Source organism: Colias philodice, chromosome 6 (assembly GCF_061535455.1).
Source record: "Colias philodice isolate Cphi_HAF_F1 chromosome 6, ilColPhil1 Martin Lab GWU primary, whole genome shotgun sequence".
Taxonomy (NCBI): Eukaryota; Metazoa; Arthropoda; class Insecta; order Lepidoptera; family Pieridae; genus Colias; species Colias philodice.
Genome location: NC_143091.1, coordinates 10,488,909 through 10,509,848, shown reverse-complemented (window position 1 = coordinate 10,509,848; position 20,940 = coordinate 10,488,909). Strand labels below are relative to the sequence as shown.

Below are 20,940 nucleotides of genomic sequence, written 5' to 3'. Positions count from 1 at the left end.
TATTATTATATTAATTGTTTAACGGTATTTAATATTGTCTTATTATTACAAATATGATTATGAAAGTTGAAACTATACCATAGAATTCTGTGATAGAATTAGTAAATAATACTTCGTATATGTTTTTGTACTTTCAGACGTACAGTAAACAGTTGTAGGTACAGTACAGTGCAGCACATGTTTTACATAATTTAATAATATGCGAAAAAATGAACCTCGAAATGAACACTTTTCTCTTTGGTTGTTGGCAATAGGTATTTGCAAACGTCAAATTTATGTCAAGTTGTAAAGCAGTCGAAAAACAACATGGCGGGCAGTGTCATCTCGATATCGTCGTGAATATAACGTGAAATAATGATTATTATTGTTTTAGAATATGGGTGAATATGTGCAATAATTTATTAAACATTGATGTGAAAAGTGTTGTGTTTTGATAATTTTTGTGATAATAAAGTGTTAATTAAAATGGCCTCGGATAAGATCAAAGTTGCTGTGCGGGTTCGTCCTTTTAACAGGCGAGGTAAGCTGGTTTCGTGCTAGTAATAAATAAAAAATACGATCATACAGGTGACTACGTATGCCTGTTTTATCTGCGTATCGAATTTAGCTTTGATAAAATTGTTAAATTGGGGTTTTTGGTTATATATCTTTCTATTACCCTCCGACCATCATTGTTTTCAATGAAACTTTGAAGCTAAAAATTTCAGAACCTATAGCTATTACAGGCTACAGTAACTCAGGAATGCATGAATTATTTTTTCATGAGTTTTGCCAATAGTCTCTTAGTCAGACTTAAAAATGAGTAAAATGTTTTAAAACAATTGGGTACATATCGATTGTAAATAAATATTGTATTTCCATGACGGAACTCTACATTCAGGTTATTCTTATCTAATTTATAGCATTTAGTTAATAACTCTTGATATAACAAAGAGTAATTATTGTATTCCACGTAATTTTAAACATAGCATAACTACCTAATTATCTATAACATTTTCCAAAATCCTATCGTGCCTATATTTTTATATATTTAAATGTAAGTTAAAAATTAAAATACTTACCTAACAATAAATGTACTGTTTAATAAATATTCTACTGCTTCATATCAAATTTTTTCTTGTTTAACAAACAATTCTTATACTAACCTACTTCATACTGATACCTATTAAAAAAATGTAGGTACTCTTATTTTGCTTTATAGGTTTAATTTAATTATTTTAATTTTATCCAGTTTACTGGAGAAACGATCATGACAAATGTTTCATTTACTCATTAATCTTATCTGTATCAATTTCCAGTGTTTTATCGTAAGATTATGTGTTAGTCTGTAATTTATTGCTAAATAGCGTTTTATTATTGTAGTAGGTACTTTTGAATTTACGTATTAAATAAAAAACCTCTTCAGTTGACTGATTGTCATTACAAATACGCCAACCTAACACCCTTCGCCCTTTTGAAGCTGAGAAACATAGATACCTACCAATTAAGTAAAGCAAATTTCGTAATTTCCTCCAGGAGGTGTTGATTCATCTTTTATACGACGATCGATATAGCCTCCGAGGTGGGATGCGAACATACAACCGACCAATATAATTCCGTTATGCATACGCCTATTTCAATACGACGGTCTAGTAAAACCGGATTTTGAAGAGAATCGCCACCGACATACAGACCGACCTCGTGTTGAGTCATTGTTGCAGTGCATGTATTGCTAAATCTAACCAATCGATGTTTACGATTGTATTTTGCACCGATCGGCAATAAATTTCTTTAAGACCGCGATGTTACTAAGCCAAAATGACCGTTGGATAACCCTCTTCTATTCATTAACATTTTTGTACAATTTCCCCTAAAACAACGCATTAGCATAGATATTAGATAATATTGTGAATAATAACGATTACGCAACTTGTTTGATACCTATTTAAGCGTTTCGTCACCTCAGAAATAACGTTCGTGTTTAATTTTCTTGAAAATATTGATAAAATACATTTCCAATTAGCAGCTCCGTCGAATCACAATCGTCGTGATCGTAACACATTATGACATCATCAATAAATGTATGTATGTATACTTTTATAGCATAGTCCTCGTGAATACATCTAACGAAAAGCAAATAAACAAGTTAGGTAACCTAACGCTCGCTTTCAGTGTTTCTTATGTCGGAATTGTGGTAGAGCAGCTGAATAGCCTTGAAAAATATTCCATACAATATGTACATAAACGTATTTTTTCAGTAACAATCATTATTCATTGCGTTGGTAATTTATCGTGTTTTCTGAACGAATACAATATTGTGATCGATGTCACGTGGTCTTTGTTTAAAAACTGGTTGTAACCTCGTCGTGGCTTCTATGGCTTTCAAAGCTATTTATTTAACTTACCTAGATTAAAAAAAAACAAATTGAACAGGTTACAGGAACAACATAATTGGACAAATGTTGAGCTATCTCAACAATCAATTCAACAAAGAATTAAATTACCACATGTTATTTATCATTTACTACGCGACTCATTGACATGGGAACACAAATAAAAAACCAACTAACATATGTTTCCGAAAGCGGAAGCTGGGTTTTATCATGTGTCGGCCACAATCACGTGTGATTGTTTATCTAAATGTTTACTGGTTTGTTGAACGGCCCCTCTGCAATTAATTACCTTCTAACTACGATTTTTCTTGAAACACCGTGTCTATTTTTCGTGCACCACCCCCCTGTAAAGTTCTTGTACGTATGTAAAACATTCTCACTTTAACGTAAAATAGTACGTACCTATTAGGAAGAATTTGCTTTTATTAGAGTAGGCAGTTCAAAGCAAATTTTTCCAGGAAAAAAGTTAAGCCACGATTTAGAATTTGTTGTGTTTGCTTAAAACACAAGTAAAACCATTCTTGAATGCTAATTATTGCAGCATTTATAACATTTTATTCTCTTCGTACGATATTTACATAAAATGTCTTTGACCTGCGCCTGCGCATAATCTAAGTAAAACACTTATAGGTTTGACTGTGTTTACTGTTTACGATTGATGACGTATAACAGTGTTTACATACAGGTTGAGACATTTGGAATGATAATATTTGTTTTATTTAGTTGCGGTATAATTTCTGAAATTTTACTGACACGAAAATTTATAATCATGAATTTGTTTTTTCCAGAAATCGAACTCGGTACACAATGCGTGGTGGAAATGGAAACCCAGCAGACAATACTGCAAAACCCGCAGTCAACACACGACAAAGAAAGGTATGACTTCAAATAAAAAACAAATGTTCAACAATTTGCTATGTTTACATACTAAACTTCTAGTATGGCTTTAAAAATTACAAAAAAAAAATGCTGTCAATAAACTTGTACCTATTTCTATCGGATGTAACGTGCAGGTATCAATTACTAAAGTTGCGGATGTGTTAATAATTGGGGTAGTTTTCATTATTTCCGTTAATAGTCAAACTTCTATGTTCTATAGTTATTAACAAAGGTGACCTCACCTACCATCCTTGTCCTAGATTAGGAGCACAAGATAAAGAGAAGCACAGTGGAGGGATTGCCTTTATTAGCGTGACGAGGCAATTAACGCCTTCCGCGTGTGTAAGCCTTTATTTTTTACCTTCGTCCTTGCAGACGTTAGGAACTCTTAATTAAAAACGTTGGCCTACTTGACTAGCGTGTGGAAAGAACCCTAACGTTAAGTAATTGCACGTAGCTGTTCTTGATGATGTGACGAGACCGTGAACTGTACTGTGCCAGCTTTTACCTTATGAAACATTTACACAATTGCAAAAGACGCTTTTTCAACTATTAAATGTGTAAAGTGTTGAGTTTCAAAGGTTGTTGGATTATGAAGAGACGACAGCAATTTATTTTTCAGATTATAATTATGTACTTCTAAACTCTTATATTAAAGAATAATACGTATGGATTGTATTATGTAGAAATAAAAGAAATAATAATATTATGTAGAATGTCTGAGACGCTCTGATTCGTGCGCGTTACCTCGCATTTTTCGCAACTTGAGAGTGCAATGAGCGACTAATAAAACAGTCTGATTCATATCTTAACACAAGTATTTAATACTACACCTTTTATTATAAATTATTTGTCTGAAACTATTTTTACAACACATAAATCAGTTGTTTCTGTATAGTGGGTATATTGCTTTCACTTTACTATTAAAGGAGGGCGTTCTAAGGGTAACGTAATTTTATGTGGGCAGAAGTCATTAATGTTGTGGTCTGGGTTGGAGTTCTCCTTAACCTACGCGCACGATATATCCGGTTAAATCGCACACGAAAGGTATATTATTCGTGTTCCTTTATTCTTTATAAAATTCTTTGCAAAAAATAAACAATGGAATTATTTTTTCTCGCATAATATGGAGCGCAGCAACAGACTTACGCACGAGCCTTTTGTTTACAAGGCCTTTTATTTTTAAAACATCATCTGTGTCGACAAAGTGCACTTACCTTTTACGGCGCGGCACCTGGAGGTTAGGAACGGCAGATTATATCTTATTCGGCAAGTAATTTGAAGTATCCTCAAAGTACTCGATAACTTGTTGGAATATTTTTGTATGAAGAGGTTTCTCCGCTTTGTCTTTTATGTGACCTTTCGTTGATTAAAACAAAAGATTGTCCAGTGAAAGTTTTGAATATTAGTTTAGTTGAAAGTCTGGGGATTCTTGATTATTTTGTGTTTATCTATTGGAACACCTACTTATAGAATTGATACGCAAACGCGACGACCTTAAACCGTGACTGTTATTGTTTAATTTCAGTGGAGAAACTTTACCATTTGTATCCATTTGCGTAAACAGTTTTGAAATCGAATTTGCTGCTTTATTAAGGTAAATATTCTCCAATTCCTTCACGGAAATCTATTACGGTTCCAACTCTTGAAGCGCAGATTAAAATCGGAGGAAAATTAAAATAGCTCTTATCTTTTGTGCGCCGTTCGTCTTGGAATAATTTCTTGTCACAATTTCGCATTTTCATAAAATCACGTAGCTGGATTTCGCTCAGTTAATTAGTGGTTGTTTATGTAAGTGGCTTTTATTTACCCAATTTGTTGTAACCAACAAATGATACTTTCGAAATTCGCGTATTACATAAATTATGTTTGCATGAATAGAATGTAATAAACATGAAAACCAGATTAGAATGCAAATTTGTTAAATAAGCTCATATACTTTAATATATGTACTAACTTTAACGAAGAGTGCACTAATTGAATTCTGAAATAAAGTTAGAATTAAAAATTGTATTGAATTCTAGGGCAGCATCCGCCATCTTAGACCACATCTTCGCTTACCAACAGGCGAGATTGTGGTCAAACGCTTCCCTATTGTTCATTAAAAAAAAAACTATATTTATAAAGACCAAAAAAGTTAAAACAAAATGTTTTGGATAGGTACATAAGTTTGGTTTACATTGGTACCCTTAAAAATAGTAGGTAGTTAAACATTCCTTGTTGTGGTTCGAAGCTTTGTGGTGGTTTTGCCGCTGGGTTCTTCTATCTATAGGTTCTAACTACAAATGTTTTTGTATTCAATTAATTGAATATAGCATATCCTTTGAAATAATTCCTGTTTGCCATGTTTTAACTGAAACTATTTTCAATGTATTGGGTATGTGGAAAAATTTAAAGATATAGGGTTACTTGTAAAACACCGGCAACCTCGCAGGACAAGATAGCTAACATCATAAGTAACAACATTTGTTCTACGACTTTTGATAATTTGTTAGATTTTATTTTCATACAAAAATAAATATTCATTTAATTTTCCGTCTGAATATTATAAACTCTACGCCTCCCAAAAATTACGTAAACAAAAAGCGAACGAGAGGGGGAAGGGGGCGTCGCGTCGTCCATCCGATAATTAATAGAACATAGACTTACAAATGTAAGGAGAGTACAATAAAAGTTTAAAAAATCATTTAAAAATAATTTATTGCGTTATGCCAAAAGTCGTAGAACAAATGTTGTTACTTATGATGTTAGCTATCTTGTCCTGCGAGGTTGCTGGTGTTTTACAAGTAGGCTGAAAATACTATACATAATTGCTTGTTATCCATGAGATGAAACTGAATATAAAAGTTTCCTATTATCTTGGTTCTTACCCTACTTGATAAAAAATGATGATTCCTTTTACATGTTTCTGTTTTTATTTTAGTACATACCTATTTTCGTAAGATCAATCACCCAAGAAGTCTTCAAAGTTCAAATCGACATGTAAGCGAGGTTTTTATAAAGAGTGGCCTTATTGACATAATCGATGGGTACATAAAATAGCTTCGTATAGTGGGGCATTCAGGTCAATCAATAGCACGGCGGAGACAGCGTGACATGCTATCATTGCCGTGTAATAGGTAATTATATTTTATAGGGAAAGTTTAATTTTTCTCTATATTTTCTAATATGTGTGCTCTATTTGTTTGTAGTTGGATTATTCGAATATAAGGTTGTTCCTGGAAAGTTGTTATATTTTTAAAGATGTGGTGGCCGCGAGTTATACATTTAGTTACCAGCTTAATCTCTAGGATTTGTAAACTTCTGATTTAATATTATGTCTGGGGTAGGTTTTATTTAGGTACATTTTGTTCAAATAGGTAGCGTAGTCACGAATTTGCCATGTCAGCCTGGAAGGAAAAGTAGATTGAGATTAATTCATTACATTACTAAATGCACGTATAATTTGTGTGCAAGTTGATTTCTAGAATCGAACTTTTCCACATACAAACAGCAAACAGGAATCATTATATGATGTGCATGAGTTTGATTACATATCATCTTCCCAATATTCCTTCAATTGGGCATGTCTGATAGAAATTGTCGACGACCGCGACGTCAATGTGTCGCAATTCTATGATTTATTATATTCAGGTTTTATTTGCTTACTTTATGATCAATGAATGAAGTAGGTAGATGGTATTCGGAACGGTGCACGGTGACTAACGGACCGGCATGGGATTTAGATCGTATCCACTTACAAGCTTAATTTAACAGTGAAAACTTTTACTAAAGAATACAGATTGCAAATACGATGTGACAAAACGGCTTATGAACTGAGTTCATACTAAAAGTAACTGTATTTGTACAGGGATTTATGAACTGAGTATTCATATAAATACCCAGAAATGTACACTGTTGGAACTTATATTTGCTTCTAAAGTGTATTTATAAATTCCTACTATAAAATTATAAATGCGAAAGTTTGTGAGGATCGATGTTTGTTATTCTTTCACGCAAAAACTACTGAACCGATTACAATGAAATTTGGTATGTAGGTAGCTGAAGACCGAAAATAATAGGCTACTTTTTATCCCGGAAATCACACCGTAACAAGAACAGGTTTTTCTTTGAAAACGCGCGCGAGGCCGCAGACGAAGCTGCGGGAGGAAATCTAGTGCTCATATGTGTCTCCTGTGGATTTGTTCTTCGTGTATTATGAACTATTGAACGTTGTACGAAATTGAGTTTAAATTAACATTCACAGTTTGAGAACTTACTCATACCTCGTCCCAGCTCATAGAAATGTTTGCATCAGAATTTATTAGGTAACTTTGACTTGTCGTGGTATGAACGGATGCTTTAAATGTGTTTACTATAATTTTAACAGTAAACACTATGATTAATGTTTACGGTGGAAGGTAACAGTAATGAGTAACTGGTAGCTGATCATCCTTGCACAATTATTTATGCTGGTACCAACTCAAAATGCTCGGACTGTTTCCAACATTTCTTAATTAATTTAGTGCTTGTTACATATAAACCATTTATAAATATCCATATTTCTTTATAACTAAAATACCTAAATGATGAGTACAGTAACAGTTGAGAATAAAAAATATTAGTAAATAAAAACATTTCAGTCTATGACAATACAAGCACGGGTTGCACTTGATGAATGTAAGCTCTTCGTTCCATTCGGTTAATTGCTTCCACTGTTAAGAGTTATGAGAGAGCACTTTGATGGCGCTTAGTATACAGATAGTGTCTGTTGCGAACTCGATTGGCACACTCCGAAATTCTATTTAGCTCTGATATGAGCGAATGAACGATAATTTCCATCTTTGTTTTGGAATCTAGATTGGAGTGTTATCTATTGGAAAATTGTGATTATCTGTATTGGAGCTGTTAGTTTTTGCACGTTATTAGGGTAACGTTTATCTATCAATTGTATGTTCTACAACTTGATAATTTCCAGAATGTTTCCTAAGTCACCTTATCGAAAGCAGTCTTATGTCGGAACTAAATACTTGATGCCTTTTTAAAAGGATTAATCGATTTTATTGTATTATTAATCCGAAAAGCAAAATGTTATCTTCAGCCAATTCTTACGTGCTTGAAAGTGGCAGTGGCCACGATCGATCCAAGACCATTAAAGCAACTAAACTTACACACTCTGACCTTTGCCAATTGCCACATAAGTAATTCCAACCTTTGGCGTGCACATGTAATTACTAGACCTGCAGAGCGAAGTTTGCCTATGCAGAGTATAATTGCGAGACTCCCCTTGAATTAATTAAGCTTACGAGAGTAAACGGAACGTGCGCAATTTCGGCACTGCTATGTCTAGCCTTCTATGATAATGTAGCACGATTATCTACTCTAAGGCTAATAGATTATGGTCGAGCATCGATGGGTGTTCAGGGAGATTGATCTACCAATTTGCTAATGCCTTTCTTTTAGCGATGAGTCATCAGTGAATTGAGTGAGCCTGTTATTAGTGGGCCTTTATGTCCAATTGATGGTTGGCGATGTTATATGTATCGGACAATAGGTATTTTTGTTGCAATGGACGATACACAAATAATGTTTTTTTCATCATCGTCGACATTCACATGTCATGATCATATTGTGAAAATGGCCAAATTCACAGTTGTGTAAAATTACCAAGCCGGTGGATGCGTGTTGCCTAATGCATCAAGCCAATGAATAATTAATTTTAATTGGTCCAAAATATGACTAACATTAACGTGTAACACTTAATGAGCACAGTCAGTGGAAATCGATTTAGATCACCATTCTGAATTGTTAGAATTGAAGTAGGCGATAGATAAGACTAGTAGATTACTTGAAGCTATTCAGAGACGCCAATTTGTGATATCGTCTTTCGTAAGATTACAGATAAAACTTTATTCACAGTGATTTTGATTGAGTTGATATTCGGAGAATATAGAGGTGTTCAATTTCATTTGAAGCTCATGGACGGGGCCAAAGTAATCCGATAGATAGATGAAATGACAATGGAAATTCTGTGTAACGTAAAGAGGAGCGACCCATATTTCGGGCCTGTGAGACCGCACATGAAATTAATGGGTACGGATTGAAATTTGAAACTAAACTATGTATGACCGCAATTGAGAAATGTTAACATTAGCATAAATATGTGGATCTCGATTAAGGTTGTTCGTGTGGAAATGGGTTATAATCTGTTTTGTGCGTGTGTGTGTGTGTGTAAGTAACACACGTGGTACTGTGTAGGCTGGTGTAGGTAGCGATACGATAATCATGCTAATTTGGCTACAATCGGAATTTAGATGGAGAAATGATCTTCTATTTTTACATGTGCTTCAATTTTATCGTTAAGTATTATATATTGAAGTATTTTTGTCTGAAGAAGATAAACCAAAACATAATTTTGATGATATGCAATTGCACGCCTCATAAGCGAAGCGTTGAGGTGGGTACTACTGTCACTTCGCGCAAAACATCTGATTTTTCAAACTTAAAATGTCTTTATGTATCAGACATTGCACTTGTAAGATAATACATACACACACATATTAAGAAAAAACACTATTTTTAACGTTCATGATATTTTTGATGTCATTTTTGTTATTTAAACTAGTTAAAAAACAGTTTAAAAAAGTTCTGTCTTGGACGTCCGTGTGTCTGTATGTGCGGATCCTTTTTCTTGTTAACACGATAGCGACCGAAATACTTTACTAATCGAGTCTTTTTTTTTCTCTTACGCTTGAGTATGCTCAGGAATAGAACCCTTTCATTTTTCAGGGTCTGATTCGATGTGGTTTAATTGTTATTAAATAAACAAAAATAATAATTAATAAATATTTATTAAAAAAAAATTATGAGGCGTGCACTTTTGGATTTTCCAAATTATTTTTAATATCTTGAACGTATATTATCATAAATTCTATCACAGCAAAGACCGGACAGATATTTTTTTATAAAATGTTATATAAGAGGTGGTTGGACTTTTTTGTTATTTGTAAATCTTGCTTGAACCTACGATGAAAGACCAATGATACCGTTCCATTGATGTTACAGGCTCCAGCCCTCAATACCTTTTATCCAAACGCGAAGGTTGGATATTGATCTGAAGTTCTTTCATTTTAGAAGGGTCTTTTTTTAATCTTCAAGACTTTTTCATATTTAAAGAAATGTATCGAGTTTTAGATACTCAAAATTGACCACGTTCATTGATTGAATACTTACTATAAACTCTTTATTTATTACTTCAGTTTTTGTGAAAAGAAAAGATTCAGACACAGGTGAAGAAATGCAGCATAGTATTTAAAATGCAGAATGAATACCTTTTAACTTCTTCTAAATTATTCATACATAATAAGGAACATAATTATTTTGCCGTCTCGTATTGAAGTAAAGGTCATGGATTTATATACTTCTTAAGTTATTTATAAATTATATTACATACTATTATGAATATGTTTAACATTTTATTAAATTGCATATTATGACTATTGTAAACATTGTTCCAAGTTTCCAAAATGATAAATAATTTACATTTGGTTTCTTATACTTACTTTTGGAAAGGAATTCATTAACAAGCGAAATTTCTTACTCAATTTTCCACAACGGTTCACTTTTCAAGGAGCTAAGTAATAATTGTATACAAAGGTAAGATTGTTCCAAGCACTGGTGTCACGCCGGTTTCATCAAGCCGAGTGCTCCAAGATGTACAGTATTGCGGCCCATTCGGCTTTATGGCGGTTGTGAAAGTCCCGCACTATTTATACGGACGTTTGGAAACTGTGATAATTTAGATTTATAGCTGGAGTCGGTGTACTGTGGTTATATAATAGTTATAGGTATACTTTGATAGGTTTGTATTATATATTTAGATAGTTAGTACGATTTTAGTTACCTTTCTTCATCGAGACTAGAGTCAGCGTCTCAATCTTAGATCTTGGGTTCATGCCCTGGTGAAACACGAATACCACGTAAAATTTGAATGTGTATTTTTTCAACTATATAACGGACTTTGATGATAGTCAATTATTATAATTCCACTAAAAAGATTCAGATTGATTGTCTAGATGTCGATGTGAAAATCACCTTTTTCAAAATTAATTTTTATTCAATTACCATTGCACAAATTAAATTTCTCCTGTCAAAAGCATTTCAATGATAACTATTTGTTAAATATATTTTTGATTGAAAATATTAACTAATTCAGGGGCAAAATAATTGTATAGCTAGTTTTATTGATAGTAATTGTACTTTACAATGAATAAACATTGTAGATACATGATCATTATTCTTTTCTCAGGCGTATCTGTATCTAACAACCAACTACGTAAGAAGAATAACATTTATGCAATTATCGTGTCCCACAAGTTCATTAACATTAAAGTAATCCTGAAATAAACAACATAATGGAAGATATCACGTTAGCATGATTCAACCGTTACTCCGGGTCAACCATTTTATACCTTGCGTATATAACCCTAAAGTTGGAAATAGGTTATCTTAAAAATGTAGTTAGTTGATACTGATTGACGATTGTGGACTTGGCATCGATTTTGCAAACTTCATGGAACGTAAGTTCTTGGAACTAGCTCGGGATCAATTTGAAATTTAAATCAGTTTTCATTCAATTGTGGGTCTTGGTCGATCGTGGTGCATCATTCATGCTAGTTGGCATGGTGAATTATATGTATAGGTACCTATATGTATTTCTGTGCTGGGTTAGGAACGCCCGGTGGCCGAATGTCGACCATCTGCTTTTAACCACTTTCAATTGGTTTTCAATTATACGGATCGTGATGAAAATTACCTTTGACCAATGTATGTTGTAACGTTATGAATATAGTGATACATACAGTATCATCGCCTCACGTGAAAGAAGAAGAAATACTCGTAGAATTCGTAAAAGAAGGCGATTTAATGCGTATTAAATATAGGTCATCTAAGGCAATTAAAAATCGTTTATTGGTTATTATTAATTTCTCAATAGTAAATTGAGTTTAAAAGTTTCATTTGAACGCAGAAAACGTTATTGAATACAGCGAAAATAGATCTCAACGAACAAACAAATTAAACTTGATAAAATCAAATGAGAAAATATAATTTGCTCTTCTGTCGCAAAGATGTTTGTTTAATAAAAATGAATTTAATTAATTAAATTCATTCAAGAACTTAAGTTCGCTCGGCTAGGCTTGTCTTTGTCTTGATGGAAACGTCTGTTTTGTAGATTGATTGTAATTAAAGGTGTGTTATTACTGCGATCGTTGTTTGAGGGATGGGCCGTGATTGCTATCGCGATGTGTGCAGTCTGTTATTGAAACGTACAGAGATAAAACATTGCGGTTTTATTGTCTTTGTAGGCAATATTGAAAAGAGTCGTCGTAAATAAATTAAACCAAGAAATATACAGAAGAGAAAAAATGTTGTGTGGTTTTATGAAACCACGGTAAAAGTGAAACTGTTCGAACGGTTCCGAACACTGCTTTGTGTAGCGCATGTCGCGTGACGGTCGGCTGCCGAGTAGGTATACCTACTCGGCAGCCGCGATACACGCGACATGCGCTACACAGACCAAAAAGTTTGAGACGATGTAATAAAAGTTTCACTTTAATAATATTGATTTAGTAAGGAGTACCTGTCGACCAATAAAACTCTCGGTCTTGGAGATATTGGAGTATTTCTGAATGGTTTGCTCAAACATTGTCTGGTTTACTCAAGCGTTTTACTGCATTGAAAGCTCTATATTATGGTAGCTTTACACACATTTTGTTTGAAAACTCCTACTCTGTTTAGGGAACATGGGAAGTATTTTTACTGAAATAATGACTCTGTTACCTTGAACTTTAGAGAAGATACAGGGAATAAATGTCGTTCACTTTATGAGAATTTGATGTTAACACCTGACGGTGTTAAGGGGGCGCATAAAGCAAAATAACCAATCTTCTATTAGATGATACGTGTAATATGCAAGACCAAATCTAAAAAATAAAATATATATCAAACTAGATGATATGTTCAACAATTCTGTTTAATCAAAAACATAAAATATTAAAATTTACTCGATAAAAAAAAATCACCAAGTTAGCTCTAATTTTCACACTTTTACGTTTTCTACTTGACATGGTAATACTTATTATGATTTTTTTTTCATAAACAATTATATTAAAACATTTGCAAGATATTTGTCAGAGCATTTTGTGTAATTACTTTTAGTTTTGGTTTTATCTGCGATAAACCACTTTTGGCGCTCTTTTTTTCTCGAGATAAACGTTTGATTTTGTCACGATAAAAGTGGTTTATCGCAGATAAAACCAAAACTAAAAGTAATTACACAAAATGCTCTGACAAATATCTTGCAAATGTTTTAATATAATTGTTTATGAAAAAAAAATCATAATAAGTATTACCATGTCAAGTAGAAAACGTAAAAGTGTGAAAATTAGAGCTAACTTGGTGATTTTTTTTTATCGAGTAAATTTTAATATTTTATGTTTTTGATTAAACAGAATCGTTGAACATATCATCTAGTTTGATATATATTTTATTTTTTAGATTTGGTCTTGCATATTACACGTATCATCTAATAGAAGATTGGTTATTTTGCTTTATGCGCCCCCTTAACATCAAATTCTCATATTTCATGTTTGTTTCCTCCAAACGCTGATCGTAAAAATGAGAACGTTGTTTTAGTCAGACTAGCTTCATGTGTAAACAGTACCTTTTTGCATTTTTGTTATAAAATTTGAAGGTTCCTTTGTGATAATCTCTATTTACTTCTGACTGATATCATAAATTCTAGTAGGTAGTCATTAGCAGTGTAACCAAACCAACGTAATATGTATAGTAAAAGGAGCATTTTTCATGTTCTATTAAATTGAGGTGTATTTTTGCATTATATTGCATGCAAAATTGTTCTGTATACAGTATTCATATTAAGTTTCCCTATTTTCCTTTAAATCAGCAAAACTTGCATGAATCACGATCTCTAATCTATACAAGCGTAGGAGAGCCTTGATATTAAAAGTAAGATAAATATTTTGATATAGAATTTTTATTACGCGATTAAAATTAAAACATACACTAGGCACGTCTATGAAGTATTCGATATGGCCTTAATTATACAATGAAACCTTGTAAGTATCTATTGAACACGATCGTTGAAAACTGCATAAATATATTTTTCATTCAGGCCACGAATGTTGTGTTTATAGTTTATACCGTAAATGAGTTGAATGGTTTTAATGAAATTCAATGTGGTTTAGTACTTTTTACTAAAACAAAACATTATAAGCAAATTTTTGAGTATTTTTAATTTTAAATGAACAAGACATGTGTTTTGATTTTTTAATTGGTCTCTCAATGCACATTGTGCAATTATGTATTTAAACATCTAATTGCCCATTTGTATGTTTCATTAAAACTCATATTATTCAAATGAAACATTTAAGTGGTTTTGCACGCCTCATAAGCGAAGCGTTGAGGTGGGTACTACTGTCACTTCGCGCAAAACATCTGATTTTTCAAACTTAAAATGTCTTTATGTATCATACATTGCACTTGTAAGATAATACATACACACATATATTAAGAAAAAACACTATTTTTAACGTTCATGATATTTTTGATGTCATTTTTGTTATTTAAACTAGTTAAAAAACAGTTTAAAAAAGTTCTGTCTTGGACGTCCGTGTGTCTGTATGTGCGGATCCTTTTTCTTGTTAACACGATAGCGACCGAAATACTTTACTAATCGAGTCTTTTTTTTTCTCTTACGCTTGAGTATGCTCAGGAATAGAACCCTTTCATTTTTCAGGGTCTGATTCGATGTGGTGGTTTAATTGTTATTAAATAAACAAAAATAATAATTAATAAATATTTATTAAAAAAAAATTATGAGGCGTGCACTTTTGGATTTTCCAAATTATCTTTTAATTTATTGTTGTTTTTCGATACGATTTAACGATTTTCATCTATTTAGGTTCAGATTTCAGATTTTCCCTACAATATAACACGTAGATTGTATGTGCTCTTAAAACATGTGAAATTGTAACTAATCCGGTACGGTTTTTCCTGAGCATATTTTGTTTTATAACAAAGTGTAAACGTATTACACCAAGTACGTGTTATCGGTATCGAGGCAGATAAAGGTTTATCAGTATAATAATGCACATACGTAGTATAGGAAATTTGATAAACGTCTATATATCTACAGACTTCATATAATACGTAAATCCATTTGATCATCAAATAATTGTTTGTAGGTCACTGCTATTTTCAATTCCTACCGCAATTATCTTTGTGTTGTTTTATTAATGTTAATGTGACTTGTTTGTATGTGTGATAAGATAAGCCTGAATTTAAGGTGAGATGACATATTTTGCTTACGCGGTTGAATGTTGGTAGTGTTTACTTTTTACTTGCTGCAGTATTCAGCTGTAGCGAATTTTCTTATCGGTACATTTTCTGAAATCAAATAAGAGCATTTATATAGAAGAATAATGTGCACAATTATAAATTTCAATATTTTATTCATTTATTATTGGTGAATGATACTTTTTTGATATTTCTTTTATTGTAAAAAATATTGTGACAGTTTTATTTGATAGTACCTACACCTAATTTTAAGCAACTATAGCTACAAAGGTGAAGGCAGGTACTCTGTAGAAAAGCTATTGTGAACTCGTAAAATGTCTATAAAAAATTTAAAGCAAGCGCTGTCTGTGTGTCGTTATTTTCCTTTAGTTCTGGAAAAGGAGACACTGAGTCTGTCTAGGAGATAAATACATGTATTTTAGCAAATTTATTTTCTGCATAATATATCAATAATTGTCAATAGGTATCATTTAACTCGAATTGCTCAGCTCCTATTGATCTTAGCGTGATGATATACAGCCTATACTCTATAGCCTTCCTCAATAAATGGGCTATCTAACACCGAAAGAATTTTTTAAAACGGACCAGCAGTGCTTGAGATTAGCCCGTTCAAGCTAACAAACAAACTACAACTTTATAATATTAGTAGAATACGGAAACGACATTCAACATATTAATTAGTGTACTGTACGAGTGTACGTAGCAAACGTGCAAAAGTATTGCTCACGCGTGCATTGCTGTTAGTGTCAAGGTAATTTATTTTGCAGTAACAATAGAAATGCACAAGTACGCTCGTATCCTAGCTTGGATAATCATTGTGTTGAAAATTATTTCAATGTTGAATGTTGAGTTTAAAAAAGTATAGTGAATTTTTAAATATTATCATGTTATAATTGTTATGATTGCGTTGTAAACAATGTATGTGGATTTGTATTTTTATTGAAGCTACTGGTTTCAGATGGATGTTAAGAGAAATAGGATTTCTTATATTTGTAAATTATTACTTTAGTCTAATAGGTTACTTACATGTAAATTTGAATGAAAAAAATCTCTTTGTTTACTGATTCTGTACAAAGAGTTTTATTTATTCAGCAGTAGCTGTAGTAGGTATTTGTATTATATCAAATTCTACTAACTATTTTTATGTATTTGCCCATATCTAAAACAATGTTTTGTGTTTAATTGCCGTGTATGAAATGAATAAATTTTTAAATAAACAAGATTTGTTTACCAATTTGATTGAAATGTTTGATTTTCATGGTATTTTATTAAAATGTCCATAAAACACGATACACACGCGAATGTTTAGGAATATTTAATAAATATATTAGTTTTTTTAGCCTCTATAATACTCCTTTAGATTTACTCTGAAAGAAAAGTTTACTAGGAGCTGACTTAACTATAATATGTAAAGTTGAAGTCTATTGCACGCCTCATAAGCGAAGCGTTGAGGTGGGTACTACTGTCACTTCGCGCAAAACATCTGATTTTTCAAACTTAAAATGTCTTTATGTATCATACATTGCACTTGTAAGATAATACATACACACACATATTAAGAAAAAACACTATTTTTAACATTCATGATATTTTTGATGTCATTTTTGTTATTTAAACTAGTAAAAAAACAGTTTAAAAAAGTTCTGTCTTGGACGTCCGTGTGTCTGTATGTGCGGAGGATTTTCTTGTTAACACGATAGCGACCGAAATACTTTACTAATCGAGTCTTTTTTTTTCTCTTACGCTTGAGTATGCTCAGGAATAGAACCCTTTCATTTTTCGGGGTCTGATTCGATGTGGTTTAATTGTTATTAAATAAACAAAAATAATAATTAATAAATAATTATTTAAAAAAAATTATGAGGCGTGCACTTTTGGATTTTCCAAATTATTTATATTTAGTATCGATACCTTCATATAGTTCGAGTTTGTGGCTTTGCCGCTCGGACTTATTTGAAAAGTATACTTTTTAAAGTTTTAAGATGTCGAAGAAGTTTTAATATAAATGTATGGCTTTGATTTGCTTCTTAGTAACGAAACATACCTACCATCTAAAAACATTCACAGCATAGGAAGAAGTTTTCGTCATTATTTATTAGATCGCTTATTCTTGTGCTTAAAATTATATCTTTAACTTATATTAGATAAAAGATAATAACAACTCCCTTTTCGGTTGTTTCCTATACCGACGCGACAAAATGCTAAAGAGAAATGAGTGGTGTCAGAAATTTCAGTATTACAAGTTTATATTTCAGAATTTCGTTATAATTTATCCCTTCGCAGTTTCTTAGCACCGTTTATTATTATCTTGTAAATATATCATGTTTACGTAATATTTTTAGCAGCAATCTGACCCAGTAAGAGTAGGGCATGCAGAACCGAGTCCGGTTCCAAGTTTCTGAAACCCGGTTCCAAATCGAGCTCAGAACCGGGTAGAACCGGGTTACCCGGTTCTTTTATAATACTTCGGAAAAAATACGAAATTAAACAAAAGTTACTGTAAAAGTACCTGATGGACCTTTTATTTTACGCGGCTTGTGTCTTATTTTATTAAATTAATAAAAAAACAAAATTTCAATACTTCTCTTTATTAATCAGTCTTATAAAAGTACCTTGTTATCATAATCTTATATATAAAATTCTCGTGTCACAATGTTAGTCTGCATACTCCTCCGAAACGGGTGGACCGATTCTCATGAAATTTTCTGTGCATATCGGGTAAGTCTGAGAATCGGCCAACATCTATTTTTCATATGTACCACGGGCGAAGCCGGGACGGACCGCTAGTATCACATATAAACTTAAGCCTTATTCATTAACTGCATACTGTAAAGCAAAAAACCGGCCAAGTGCGAGTCGGACTCGCGCTCCGAGGGCTCCGAACAAACCTATTTCTTATAATGTTATAATTGTAAAATATATGTTTCTAGCAATTTTTCCTTTATCTGTGTTATAAGACGTTACTTTTACCAAATTTAAAGGCTCTGTGTTCATGAAAAGTACCCAGCTGTAGGTTTTGAGTCCCATGCGAATGTCGAAATTTGCGAAAATTTTCAGCATTTACGGCTGTATCTTTTGATGCGTTGGCTTGTGAGTTCGACTTTTTCACATAAAAGGGACTGAAGACTTGAGTATTCGATATAAATTTCAGCTTGATACCGAAAACAAAAACATGACTGGATCATTATATGAAACAGTAAAATTCAAATTCACGACAAATCTAATAAAAATATTTCTGTAGCCTAATTTTTGTCAATTTCGAAGCCTAATTTTTTTTTTGTAATACAACCGTAGGAAACTTATAGCATCTAAGGTTAGACAACCAATCAGAGCCACTCTTGAGGCGTGGCACGAAAATTCGCGATGCACGTGAGTCTGTCGTTGCCAGATACAGTAAATTTGTTAAAATAATGCAGCAAAATATAAATAATACTTTATATTTTAATATTTTAGTCGGAACCGGGAGAACCGGGTTTCATACTATTCAAACCCGGTTCTCAAGATCATCAAAAAACCCGGGTTTACCCGGGTTTTTCGGAACCGGGTAAACCCGGGTGCATGCCCTAAGTAAGAGGCTTTGCTAGATCGCTAATTGGATTTTATTTTTAACTTTATATTGGAAAAATAGTACCTACTTACCTACATTAAGGAAGCAGGAGTAAACAAAATGATTATTATGTTTTATTTTAATTTCTGTCGTCCTGTATTATCGAATATACCTGCATATTAAATCAGTATCAGTAATAATCAGTAGTAATGTAGGTTTAGAACACTTCTTAGGTATGAATAGTTAGTCGCGGAAGAATTCCAACCAATACCCGCGGCCCCATCATTCAAGCGGCTCGACGGAAAACAGTGGGGTTTTAGTCGGTAAGAATCCGACATAACCCACGCTCCTTCCCCGGGAGCCGTGGGTATCTTTGAACGATTTCCCCATAAAAAAAAGGTATGAGTTACGTTAAATTTTAGCCCATAATTTACGTTCACCGCTCAAATGGCATTTGATTTCTAACCCAATACGTCATAATTAACACACAAGCCTCCAAATTAACTATATTTAACGTTGTCTATCAACTGAATTCGATATGTAACACATGAAAACGTAATTAAGTCGTGTTTCGGCTCCCCGGAGCGCCGGGGACGTCGGGCGTCGCTAATTTGGGAAAATGTTTAAATTATGAGTCCATTTACAAATTACGTCCCCGCTATACTATAGGTAGGTACTTTATCTTTATACTGATTGTGAGTGATTCCGGTTTCTCGGTAACGAATAAGGATCAGACTGTCTAATTGATTTGGTTTCGGATAAAATGTTCGAGTTTATCTTTGTTTGGCTTGAATCAAGGTTTGGGTGTTTGTAACCTTAGCGGTTGGATGGAATAATTCATGGCTAGATGATTTAATTGTTATAAAAACATGTTGATTCTACATTGTTTTAAATTGCTATAAATATAATTAGCAATGTTGAGACAATTTTATGCATTGATATTATTATGTTAATAAAACAATAATTTTCTTTAAAAGCTTTGATTTTACAGTTTATTTAAGGAATATCAAATACGTTCTCAACGTGAAAACGTAAACGTACTTAAACAACTTTAATTTTAAAGGAGCTGTAATTTTTTATGCAAACGTAGCCGTTAACATCTTTTTATAAAGATTTGTAAAGCTATCAACGTCTGGTTACATCGTTAAAAAGTGTATTACATACACACAGTAGTCATTCATGATGACACTCATACAACCGCAGTGCGCCAAATGACTGTCACCTTTTGACTGTCACCCCGTCTGTCCCGTGAACAAATCTTACGTGCGAGTGCGTCGCGTAGGGAAGTTGGCTGGAATGTCTGTAGATACTAGAATATGTTTATGTAGTGTTGGCTTTTGGTTATGCCTCGTGGCTACAGTTCGTTTTTGTACCGGCTAGGCAGGGTGTAAACAAACGAAGGAGTTGCGATGTCTCGTGCTAAATATAGAATACAATTTGGTAGATATCAGGACAATATAAATAAATTATTTATTTTAATGACACACATTCTTAAATAAGCATATTTCGTTGTAAACAGTTGCACAAGCGTCTGAATAGCTAGAATATATGAAATATTCCCAGATATTCCGCATAAATTGAGTACAGTAAACTATAGTAAGAAAATAAAACACGAAACGCTCGTAGTAAATTCGTCAACCGTATCTGTTAATTTTATCGGCAGACAGACTGTCGCCGCAACTAAGGAACAGCTGTAATAAATTGTCCTTGATAAATTAAATAATTATGAGTTTCTGGAATAGTACTAGGTATCACCGTTTGCGAGAACATCAGCACTTCACTATT

At 32.9% G+C, this 20,940-nt stretch overlaps 1 protein-coding gene across 15 annotated transcripts in view; it reads left to right on the top strand.

Moving 5' to 3' along the window:
- Nucleotides 1-293: 293 nt before the first annotated feature.
- Nucleotides 294-20,940, top strand: part of Khc-73 (Kinesin heavy chain 73) — a 130,597-nt gene continuing 109,950 nt past the window's right edge. For all 15 annotated transcript variants that reach the window (XM_089696782.1, XM_089696786.1, XM_089696785.1 and 12 more), the window contains exons 1-2: nucleotides 294-520; nucleotides 3,161-3,248. In XM_089696782.1, the coding sequence (XP_089552908.1) occupies nucleotides 466-520; nucleotides 3,161-3,248 (143 nt within the window). In that variant the 5' untranslated portion in view covers nucleotides 294-465. The remainder of the gene's footprint in view (nucleotides 521-3,160; nucleotides 3,249-20,940) is intronic.